The following is a 12,538-nucleotide window of genomic DNA, read 5'->3' as shown; positions in this document are numbered from 1 at the left end:
ATACTTTGAGTGGAAATGCAGAAATGGCCATGTCATATGGTCACTGTTGGTTAAACTGAGAAATCAGGAAATTGTGAAAAAACAAACCCTCCCTACCCCTAAGAATGGGCTTATACTTCCACACACTTCCACATGTGATGGTTCTTCTGTGCTGTTTTCATTTTTACTGCTACTTTCACTACTATGTGCCCTTGAGTTGGGTTTATTTATGCTAGTGCATTTAAAAAATGAGTTTGCAAGTAAGATTTTTAATGAGAAAACACTCCATGTGGTATGTAGACATGACTTCTCCCTCCTCTTTCCTGAAGTTCACGTCAGGGATTTTGTCACTGACTGTATAAACTTATGATTTTCCATTGCTGCAAGTTCGCAAACATGCACAAATCCACACAGTATAATAAAGAATTGTTCCTTTCCTTTAGGCAATTAAGACCAATTCAAATGCATTCACTATTTTCACACAAGGGACAAAGTCACTTACTGCTAGTATTTCTTCAATGTTAACGTGATCAGACAAAAAAACATAACTAACATAAACATTTCAAAATTGTATCTACGGTTTTGATTCTGCTGTTTTGTGGCCTTACTCAGCAGCACAATTTTGAATGGGCTAGGTAGGGTAACAATGGAGAAAGGAACAAAAATGATAATGATGACTGGTGCCTGGAGGCATGTGTATAAAAGTGTCTGGAATTGTTCTTGCACTTTTAAAGGTTTGTATGGTATTTTATAGCTAAAGTGAAGTGCCAAAGAAAGGTATGCCAGATTTCTTTGCTTTTCTGTATTATAACAAGTGAAAATACGATGACATGTTGGATTTCAAAACAGCTGCACCAGCTGAAGACATTATTGCCCATTGAGGATTTGCTTCTGTATTCTGAAAAATCACTTTATGCACAACCGAATGCATCAAGTTGCATGAACATTCTTTATAACATCTCAACCTGCTGCTGGCTATTGATGAAGGCAGGCTACAAGGAAATGCCTCAAATGGACTTTTCATTTGACTGTTCTTACACTCAGTCTACTTCAAGTGACTTTCAAATAGAATTCTAAGTCCTAGTTGATAGAAAGTTGTGTGAGCGCAAGAAAATCGGAGGATGGAAAACTTATCTCAGGGTCAGATAAAGTCACAATAAATTGCTGTGAAGGCAGTGAGGTAATCTAGATCTGTATTTCACTGAGATTTGGTTATAAGCACAGGTCACTGGAGCAGCAGCACTTTCTTTACAAGCTATCAATTGTTTTGTTTTTTTTTTTTTCCTTTTAATCTAGTTATGAAAAGGGAGAGTTAAGTTTAACAGCACAAATTGTAGTAGTAAAACTCTATCATCAGCATCAGAATTTCCAAATATTAAGTATAAGCAGAGCTGCAGGTGGTAATAGAAATGTTTTTCAGAATACCAAAAAAAAAAAAAAAGCCAAAAACAGCCCACTAGCCCCAGAAGCTGCCATTCTACCTTATCCTGTGGAAATAAGAAGCCAGCCTCGCTCAAGCACAATATGCTCAGGATTCCCCTACTTCTTCAGTGTTGGCAATTCAGACTCTTTAAATACTTGGCAATACTTAATGTCGGCAAATCAATTCTGTCAGGTGGACACTTCTGTCATACTTCCTTCAACTCAAAGCACAGTTGTAAAAAGCACAACATTCTCTAGGTAAAGATCACTGTAGGAAAACAATGTATGCCATTTCTCCATGCTGGTTTTTGGCATAGGAAGTCGGTAGCCTACAAAGTCAGATTCCACTTTTTTGTGACAAGAAATTAGTTCAGAATTTTTAAAATATTCTTCCACGGGGAACTCATGTAAAAGTGAAGTACTTTGGCAGCATAACACCAATTGAAGAATGCTGCAGTGTTTTTCTTCCCCCTGCTGATTTCCGGTGGAGTGTTATTTCTTTAATGCTTTTATCTCTCCATGGAAATCAGAAGGAGGGAAATGTGAGAGGATCCAGGGACTACATTCTAATATTTGCACAAGTGGTGCAGTCAAATTTAAAAATAAAGCAAAAATAAAAACAACAAAACAATAAAAGAGTACTCTCTCAGATGCACCAGTGCTCCTATATGCCACCTTGGGAGTTCTTCACTTTCACCTCTGTTAATTGTTTTATTCCTAAAAGGATTATTTGGCTTCCTGACCTTGGTTTTTCCTTTGGGTACATAATAAATTCCAGAAGCTCGCAGAAGAAAATAACGCCTCTTCCAGGACTTTTTTCCATCTTCTTTTAAATAAAGTGCCCCTTCAAGCTCTGGCACAATGACAGATGCCCCACAGAAGCTTTCCTGTGTAACAAGAATAATATAACACAAAATAAATGGATTTAAGCATTACCCTATTAATAAACAGTAGAAAAATGCTCTCTTGAAAAATAAAGACATTTCCTGTGTTAGTGAACATATTAACATGGGGAATGCAGCTACCAGGGGGATAAACACCTTAGGCAGGAAACTCTTCCAAGCTCAAGCAATAACTCAGTCATACAAATTGGGGGTGATCACACTGGAAAAGAAGATGTGTAAACCCTCTGTTCTCCAAAAGGTTATGCAGAAACAGCTACAAAGGATTTTGACATAGATGCACCTAGAGGACGCAATAAAACAGAACACTTGGTAATGCTGCTTTTATTTCTCTATTGCTCTATCCATAAATTTTGTAGAGAAATATACTTGTCAACAGAATCTTCAGAAATCACTTAGGAAAAAAAAAACATCTATCATCACTTTCACTTATAAATACATGCTAGAATTTACAACACTGTTTAAGGAAATACACTTCATTGTTTGCTTGAGGTACCTACTGTTGGGCAATCTTTGATGTCAACACACTTAACAGAATTTAGCAGGACTTCTGCTGGTTGGCATCTGGTGTACTAATTTTAAAAAAGAGAATCCTCAGGCAACCAAGAAAGGAATCTTTTCTGAATTTTTATTTAAGCCAAAATGCTTACCAGTAAAACTGTGGTAATCTTTCATGTAACTTTCACATACCTCTGAATTTCCCTCTCTCAAAGCATACAGTTGAAGAAAAACTTCAGCAAGAAAGGCAAAAGGCTAAACAGACTTCCTGAAAAACTGCAGAGGTTCTTCTCTTGCAGTACAGCTCATGATTTGAGGTAGAGAGAAGTACATCTGTTTTTAGTGCAAAATATAATTGTTTGCTACTGATCAGTTTTACTAATAGAAAGCCACAAAGACTGACCTAAGGATGTGGTGCAGTTGTTTATTTTATTGGTAATTGTATAATATTGCTTTTATTGGTTGGTATTGTGTCATTGCTTTTCATAGAAACACTAAACAAATATATTTCTCCATCACTTAATTTCTCTGATAGAAGATAAAATAAGCATTTTTAGAGGCAAACAGCAGATGTAGAGAAAAAACCAAATACTAAACCTGAGACACAAAGTTGCTATTACCAACTATCACAGAACTTCCTGTTGCTACACTTCTGCCCACAAAGAACTGAACATTATTGTTACAGAGCAGATACAGTTGGTGGCAGTTTTGGTGGCCTTTCCATTATCAACCTAGAAAGCTGGCTTACCTCCAGTAAAGCTTCTTTGCTTTTATCATTCATTTCTTTGCTTTCATTCTTCCCTTTGTTTGCCAGGTAGAAATTCTAATAAAGACATAAACAAAATCCATGTTCTTTAAAAACATATCAATACAAATAATCAGGTTGCTAAAACCCATTCAACAGGTATTCAGTCTTCTGATACTGAATATGCAGACTAATAACAGCAGGTGCATATGGACACTTCTTATGTGGACACTTCTTATACAAAACCTTAATGCCTGCTGATGAGTTTTAATTCTTCATTTTGAAGGTAATTCAAAAGCACAGACACCAGCTGCCTGCAGATAGTAAGGTAGCTATGCATAAAGGAAGCAGATAGGTCAAGGAGTTATGCTGTGCATCAAGTAGCACTTGGATCTGTGGTCAGAATTATAATGCTCAAAGCTCTTGTGTTTGATCACCTGCTAAACAAAAGTGCACATAGAGCTTGAAAACACTGGATGCATGGGACAGTCTTACTGATTTCCCTGGAATTAGTAAAGCAGTTAAGTTTATGTAACAAAAGACATAATTATAAAACATGTTTTTTTTTCTAGGAGGCAGACAAAATTGTAAAAACCCAACAAATTTTGAAAACCATCTACTTTTCCTTCAGCAATTCTGTAGCAAAAAAAAAAAAAAAAAGAGAATTTACCTACTGTTTCATCAGAAAGACACGTCTCAAAATTATGAAAATGTAGCAATGTATTTACATGGACAGAAATCAACAAAGAGTAAGCTACAACATGATTGCAAAGCCTTATCAAAAGACAAATAAGAAATATATACATTAAGGAATATGCTGTTTCTACATTATACGGAACAAACAAGTGGCATATCTACCCTGCCATCATACCATGTTTATAGCAAAAAAGTTTATCTGAGATGAAACCCTGTCTTTCCACATAACCACATCTTTTTCAAGCAATGTCATGAACAGTCTGCAAGAATGCAAGCCCCACAGCAGATGGCTTTTGGAGGGGCACCAAGAGAGGAAGAGGAAGAGGTGTGGATGACCTCAAGAGGAGCTCTTGAAAAAAACTGCTGTACTAAAAATTCACATTAAGTGAGATAGAGGACATGAGAAAGTGAGACACCCTGCAATTTAGCCTATGCAGATGCCAAGACGTGAACATAAAAGAGACTTTTAACATTCAATGCCACTGACAGGCTAGGAAATACATAAATATTTATCTGCAGGATATGCAACAGAACTTGGTTGGCTCCAGACTACCTACGTACATTTTAAGTCCAGGAATGAAGGTATGCAAGCATATTTTAGACCACACCTTCATGAGTGCATCAGAAAACATTTTTCATAGCAGAAAAAAAATCACAAAACAACTCAAAACAAAATCTGCTTGGAAGTGTGTTCTCAGTGTAATTCATACAGCAATGCCCGCCTGTGAAGCCCAAAACCACAGGTCTGAGTGAATAACAATCCTCCACTCAACCCACTGGAAGAAAGATACCATCGTGAGTTGCTGTAGCCAAGAACCCTGTGTATATACAACAGCACTCCCTCCGGGGCCTTACCACAGTGCACTTGTTTGATGTGGGCACGCACTTCTGCACTGATGAAGAAACTTCAGAGGGCACTGTTAAGCTGGGTTGGGCCTCTGGACTTTAGTATAGATGCAGAAAGCAGAGGGACATGCAAGCTCAAAGTCTTTTCTTACTGATCAGTGTAAAGACACTGTAGAACCCCCTAACATACACTTGGACAATTTATCAAGGTAAGTACACTTTGTCACTGTCTTAACAAAGCCTGAGTCATCAACTCTACTACGAGTGGGGAGAGTATCCATCTGGCTCAGTCAAGCCCCCAGCACACTGGTAATAAGAAAACAAAGCTCCTCTGATTACAACTGATTCATATTCAAGCATCTGGCATTTATTTAGCAGAAACACAGACCACCCAGCACTGACAATCAGTGGTAAAGATGGAAAGTTTGTAACATTATCCATGCAGGATCTCTAACAAGGCTGCTTTTTCATAAACCAACGTTACACAGATGTACACTGTCATCTTTCACCTGTCAATACAGATTTCATTTATTACTGATTACCTCCTTTATGTCTTGGCCCTGGAATTTGAGAGGGTACGGTGCTTTTTATTTGTCAGTGGTTGAAGACCTGAGGAGCAGACTGTACACTGTACTTGTTTTACCACTGTGTGGTCTCCTATTTTTCATCAGAAGCATTCATGACATGGGAGGCAAGCACATGTGTCCACAAGACGTCATTCCAAGTCCAGTAGTCAAAGGTCATGATAAAAGGCAAGCTCTTGCCTGGCTGAGGATACCACTGAGAAAAGCATGTTTGACTTGGGACGTCATATCTTAATGGGACAAGATGTGGCAACAGGGTAGCTCTCAGCATATGTCTACAAATTTGAGAATTAAGTTTTACTTCAAAAGACAGTGTCTTTCTCTCAATAGAAAAACCTTAAGCTGAGCTTAGTTAACAGGATGGATTCATCCCCTTGCAATGATAACATAAGAAAGTAAACATAAGTGGTTATAATAAAGGCACAGTCTGCCATTGGGTTTGCTTTGTTCTGTTTGGACTACAAAAGTGGAATGGAATGGAATAGAATAGTTCAGACGGAAGGGACCCACAAAGATCATCAAGCCCAAATGCCTGAAGATTTCAGGGCTAACCCAAACATAAAGCATGTTACTAAAAGCATTATCCAAATGCATCTTGAATACTTGAGCAAGGGGCATCAACTATCTTGCTAGGAAGCTTGTTCCAGTGTCTAACCACCTCAAAGAAAAGAATTTTTTCCTACTGTTGGATTAGAGATGAGTAATCAAGTGTTCTTGAAAAATTCTTCCCCATGCCCACACATACTGTATCAGTTGAATTTGACACAAAGCCAGTTCTCTGCCATCCCCTTTTACCTGAGTCAGATTAATGCAGAGCTACAGTGGCAGTCTAGGCACATACTGACAGCCAGGTATGACATATTCAGGGGACGTTATGCCCGCATTGCCCTCTGTGCTGACACAGGAAGCTGGCAAAACTAACTGATGACCACATGCACAAAAACAACTCCTGTAAGAATGTTATGGCCAGACTAAGTTAATTTTGTGCCTTGCACTGCATACAACCTAAGCATACAACCTTTCCACTGTGGGATACAGTCACCTACTTTTTTTGCGGAAAAGTAGTGAAAATTCATGCCAGATTATCCTTGTGTGTATAACCCACACGTGATAGTGAAAGATGGAAGACACCATGCAGCAAATAAAGCTGCTGCTTTGTACTCGCATCTATCTTCTTCATGCAATGAGCTGCCTGATTACCCTCATCCAAAGCGCACCTGTAGTGAATCAAGAAGCGGTGAGCTCGCACTGGCATGCTACACGTATCCTATTTCAGCTGAGTGCAGAGCGCAGCATGGTTTGTACAGAATAAAAATACAAATGAGAATGTGGTCATATCTGCAACCTGTATCATGATACATGTTCCCCCCAAACCAAATGCACATAAAAATTATTAGAATATGCCAATAATTGCTCTGGAGAGCACAAATGTAAATAAAGAAATGAAGCTAAAGGCAAAGCCCCTCTGAAGCCCACAAAACTCTGCTTGATTTTATAACATGAAGAAATGGCTACATCTGACTTTTCATGCCTGGAGGATGATGACCTTCAAGTGTTCTAGGAGGAGGGAACACGGAACAAATGAAAGATGCTCATAAGCAAAGATGTAGCTAACAACGAAGCACTGAATAGGCTGATTAAAAGCTGCCTGTAAAACAGTTAAACTGTGCAAAGTCTCTTATGCTACTGTCCCAAGGCAGAACAATATTTATCTATGTAGTGTCTTCAACTTGAAACTACACTATGGTCAACTTGAAACTACACTATGGCCACAGATACACTAAGAAGAGAATGAAGCCAAGATTACTAACGACTGGGAGAGCAGTAAAAAAACACTACCCTTTCCTCACTTCTGTTTCTTTGTGCCTTTGCCAGCACGCTGAACAGTCAGGTTTCTGCCACCCTTCTATGTTTCCTCCCTGGGTCAACAGTGGAGACAAAAAAAAAAAAAAAAAAGAAAAGCAACAAAACCCATGATTCTTAAAGCTTGGCCAAAGTGGTTAAAAACAGAACTGTTACCTGGTGGATACCAGTTCAATTTCACTAACTTCAAAATAAATATTCAAGAGTGAAGCTCATTTCAGATGTCTAGATATGAAAGATATTACAACTTCTTACTGCATCTCCTTGTGCAAATATTGCTTTGAGGAAGTAAAATCTTTGTTCAAGTCAATGGATTTTCCATTGGAGAGCATATGTCTTGCTTTTGGCTTATAAATGTGGGAGCAGAAGCATGAAGCACTTACTGCACCCAGATCTCTTTACATTTTCCTGAATAATGTCCCAAAATTACAGAAATTAGAGAAAGAACATGCATGTGGTGTCACCTGGATCATTTGAATATTTTCCTGGCAGTTTTTATCAGCAACAGAGATGCATAGAAAATCATAGTCCATTTAAGTAAAAATCAAATGCAGTGTTCTAGGAGTAACTTAAGACTGTTACAGTGAAGCAAAAACACCTCCTACATTAGTCTCTATTAGCTAAAAATAATTCCTTGAACTTTTAAAAAAATAAATAGTCTTAAAATCTGATGACCTTCCCCTTCAAGAGTTAAGTACAGCATCACACAGAGCATCACTCAACTGCATGACAAAACACAAAGGTTTTCTTTATCTGTACGTGCACTAGTATGTATTTTTGTTTCACTCTTTGATCATAGACTCATGACGTTCCATCTCTATAGATGAATCACCAGTGCCATTAATGGAAGAGGCTTTTGCAGTGAAGTCTCTGTAGGATGAATTATAACACAGTGAGGAAGCAGCAGAAGTTTCTGTCATGATGAAGAAGGGGGAGGAGACGTGAGGATTTTGCAATGTTTTTCCAAAATGTGTTCCAAAGACTTCAAAAATTGTTTTATGGAACAAAGCTGTAGTTAAATGGTAGAGGAGATTGCATGGCAAGATGGCAATCTCCAAAAACAGCCAATGGCATTAGCTAGCAGGTTGCTAGCACAGACATAGCAGAGTAAGCCCGCATTCCAAAACTTCAGTTTTTCATTCGAGAATGAAACACATTTAATTAATTGTTTTTTAATCTACACCAGATAGATAAGCTAGCTTGCAGAAAGAAATAATATTAGCACAGGTCATGGACATTCTCTGGAGGCCCACATCTGGACATTTTTATAGCTAGATTTAAAAAAAATCATTTCATTGTATCAAACCTCTGTGATTAAATCTTAGTATCACAAATTTGTCTGTGAATAAACTGTATGCACCTGAGCACCTCTGTATTTGCTTCTTTTGCTGTTTCCCCCCCGCACCCCCCTTTTTTTTTCCCCAGAAAAAACATCTGCAAGTTACAGATCTCTACAGGTAACCTCTGAAAGAATAAGCACGAAATAAGAATAACAGGAGGAATCATGCTGCTGCAGCATTATCATTTCGCATATAAAAAAAAGCATTCTGCAATTTCTGTATTCACAGAATGAAGCAACATTAAGATAGTCTGAGCTAGTGGGATGAGGCTGAATGTACTGAGAATACTGTATCAAAGCATTGAATTTCAGTTTCTCAGTGGTTATTTCATAATTTCCATAATTAGTTTGCTACATAATCACATACACTGCCCTTCCCTCCGTGTGGTTTACTTTTTCATAGAGTTAGACCAGATTATGCATCATCTATAAAAAAAATAAATGTTCAAGAGACATTTGGACAATGTCCTCAAAATATGCTTTAACTTCTGGTTTGCTCTGCAGAGGTCAGGCACATGGAGATGATCACTGCATGTCCCTTTCAACCAAACTCCTCTATACATCTATACTTCTATATTTTACCATGTTTCATGAGCTCTGTCTGTGCAATACTGCTTACTTTCTGTCAAAAAGACAAACTGTTGATATGACTGTACTATTTTGCATGTCCCACAGTGTTTGAATTTACTGAGCCTGACAGATGGTTATACTTTATTACTGGCATAGTATTTCAATAGTATCATAGCCACAACTGATACAGTCTCCTTAGGCTGTTTGTTTTTGAATTTATCACAGAGATGCAGAAGCTCAAAGACTACACACATCCAGATCAAGCTCAGTGTGTCCTGAGGAGGGCAGACTTAAGATTCATACTCTGCTTTTGGTTTAGGTCATGTTTATTTTGAGAGGTCATGGCAATCAAAATACCTAGAATCGTCATCTAAGATTTACTTCCCAGGAGTCCCTGCCCTAAGCCACAGCAAACATCACTACAACAATATACAACTGAACCCCTGCTGTTAAGTATGTTTATGTGCAGTAGTAAGTACGACATCTTGAGTCATCATGTATGCTTTACTTTCAAACTTCGCTTTGCTGTTTTATATTAAAAATCAGTATTAACCTATATAAACTTCAGGATAAGTTTTCTTTCCCTGACTGTAGATAGTTCTTATGCACCTCCTCTCTGCAGATTTTATATGAAACTCTGCCTCACTCTAAAAAACCTTCCTAATGGGCACCTTGGTGAGATTTGCTGCCGAATTATGTATTTATTTTTTCAGCAATGCTGAATTTCTCTTTTTTTCTTGCTGCCCTCAGGATCAAGTCAGATGCTCAATGAATAACAGGGTCAGGACAGAATCCATCACTTGTCTGTACTGAAGTATTTGTAAACATGGTTTCAACCACATAATACAAGAAAGAAACGATTTGTGAATAAATCCATGTGAAGTACAGATCCTCATTTTGCAAAGTTAGCGCACAAAGAAGGGTACTGTTTACCCAGTCCATTTTCCCAGTCTAAATGAAATATAGATAATTCCCTTTAGTACTCAGTATACTCCTTATGAATTTTCACACATAACTGACTAAGACTGGACCTTCAAGGCAGTACTGATTTTTATCATTAGAAACACTGGTGGAAACTACAGCACTGACAAAGGCTGGGTTTTTGCAGATCTGCCATCTCAACAGTCAACTGTCAACTTCACCAGCGGTGAAGTGCACACATCTTTCTTCTTCTTCTTCTTATTTTTTTTTTAACCCCTGCAGACATGATTTTGAAACTGTATCAGAATAGAAAAGAAAGCACTGGTTTTCAAATCCTTGCACTCAATATATTTTTTTTTTTCTGAAAACACACATTTAGTTATCTCTAATTTAGAACTCAGCTGAGATAAGTAATTTAGAACAGAGCTGAAAGCAAATTAGTAATGCAATAGGCAGCACAAAGACAAAATGACATTGTCCAAATACCATGGCATCTTACCTGCGGATTTTTAAACAAAGCATATTTCTCACTTTTTTCCAAAAATAGAATCTTATTCTCACTGTCTCGAGTCCAGTCTGACAACACTTCAACAACATTCTCATGGTCTTCAAAAAACCTTTCTGGAGAGACAAAAAAGGTAATGTAAGTCATATGGACTCTCCCTTCTCCTGAGGCTGTTGAAATTCCTATGTCAGAATGCAGTTGTTATCTGATGTTCATTCAGAATTGGCTCTTTTTTCCACTGCACAGAAGTGAGCAAATCCATACAAAAAACAGTGTCATGTGGAAGTGCAGATCAGCTACAGAAGAAGTCTAGCATGCTCAAACACGACTTGGAGTCCTCCTGCATTCTGTGCTGCTGCCCAAAGACTGCAAAGGAGGGAAAGAGTGATCCACTAGGAGTGGATGGTGACATTCATGTCTCTCAGTGCCCTTCACGTTTGTTAGCTTTTATTTTTTATTGAATTTATTTTCACATTGTTTTACTCACTGAAATAAAAAAGAGAGCTTTCTGTCACAGAAAAAATTTGATGTGCTACAACTATAATCTTTTGTTTCAGGCAACTGTATTAAAAACAAGTGTCAAAACAAAGGAAATAGGGAGGCAGACTACAAACTGATGTGAAGATCATCTGTTTCACTCAGTATATCAGCAGTTAATCTAATTGGAGATGTAGTGACATATTGTCAGATCTCTCCCTTTCGAACTGATCTGAACTCAGGGCCTCCACCCAGAAAAGCCACCAGCCACGCTGAGGTTAGGTAATATTTGACCTCTCCTTCTGGGGTTTCACATATAAAGCAACTGAACAGACACAGAAAGCCCTTCGGAAGGAAAAGGAATTCAGCATAATTTGACAGGTAATTTTGAAAAGACTCAAACTGCATTTTTCTACAAATTCAGTATTCGGGCAGTGAATTCAACCAGCTCTCATTTATCAAATTAGAGTTCCCTGGGAACAACTGTATCCACACATCAGTGGTCTTTGATGATTACATATTTCAATGCCCTAGACTGGCTGGCACAGTGTTAGAGGAGATAGCATATATTTTATAGACTTTCTGTAGCATTTCCTGCTACTTTGGAAAAGAGGTCAGTATGCCCCAGCATGACTAAATTTTGTGAATTAAAAAAATCACAAATTGGTATTGGTTTCAGGGCCAGTTCACAAGTATACAATTGTTAGCACACAAGCAACCACAATACTTTAAAACTGATATTTCTGCAATATATAAAATGCTTATATACTTAAAAAAATTATTAAATATACAACATGTATGCACATTACATAATACAATACATTAAATATATATTAAAATAGTTAATACAGATTTTAAACCCATGTTATCTTTCGAAGGGCAGACATTGCCTTACAGGATAACTGCAAAATGATTCTGAGTCATAACAGAAAACTTACTCACCTGCTGTGATTGCAACTGGGAGTACCAAAGAGAGGTGAATAGGAGGAGTAAGGTGGGGGGATTTATATTTTTATCATTTTTTCTTTATTTCACACTAACTTTGTTATACAGTGGAAGCAGAAAAAAGAATGTGTACCATTGCACCCGTATGGAAATTCTCTAATTGCAAACATTAAGGCTTCATTCCCAGTTCATTTGGACCTGGTGAGAGGCCTCTGCCCCAGTAGTTCACAGACTTTTTCCCTTTTT

At 37.8% G+C, this 12,538-nt stretch overlaps 1 protein-coding gene across 1 annotated transcript in view; it reads right to left on the bottom strand.

Annotated features, from left to right (window-relative positions):
• The window catches only part of APBB1IP (amyloid beta precursor protein binding family B member 1 interacting protein), a 57,376-nt gene that overhangs the window by 20,300 nt on the left and 24,538 nt on the right, over positions 1 to 12,538 (bottom strand). Inside the window, exons 7-9 of the mRNA XM_031614430.2 lie at positions 10,865 to 10,986; positions 3,550 to 3,624; positions 2,145 to 2,288 (exon numbers count right to left, since the gene is read on the bottom strand). Coding sequence (XP_031470290.1) covers positions 2,145 to 2,288; positions 3,550 to 3,624; positions 10,865 to 10,986 — 341 coding nt within the window. The remainder of the gene's footprint in view (positions 1 to 2,144; positions 2,289 to 3,549; positions 3,625 to 10,864; positions 10,987 to 12,538) is intronic.

Source organism: Phasianus colchicus, chromosome 6, assembly GCF_987193195.1.
Source record: "Phasianus colchicus chromosome 6, bPhaCol1.hap1.1, whole genome shotgun sequence".
Classification (NCBI taxonomy): Eukaryota; Metazoa; Chordata; class Aves; order Galliformes; family Phasianidae; genus Phasianus; species Phasianus colchicus.
Note: the sequence above shows the minus strand (reverse complement) of the source record. Positions and strands in the feature narration are given on the sequence as shown.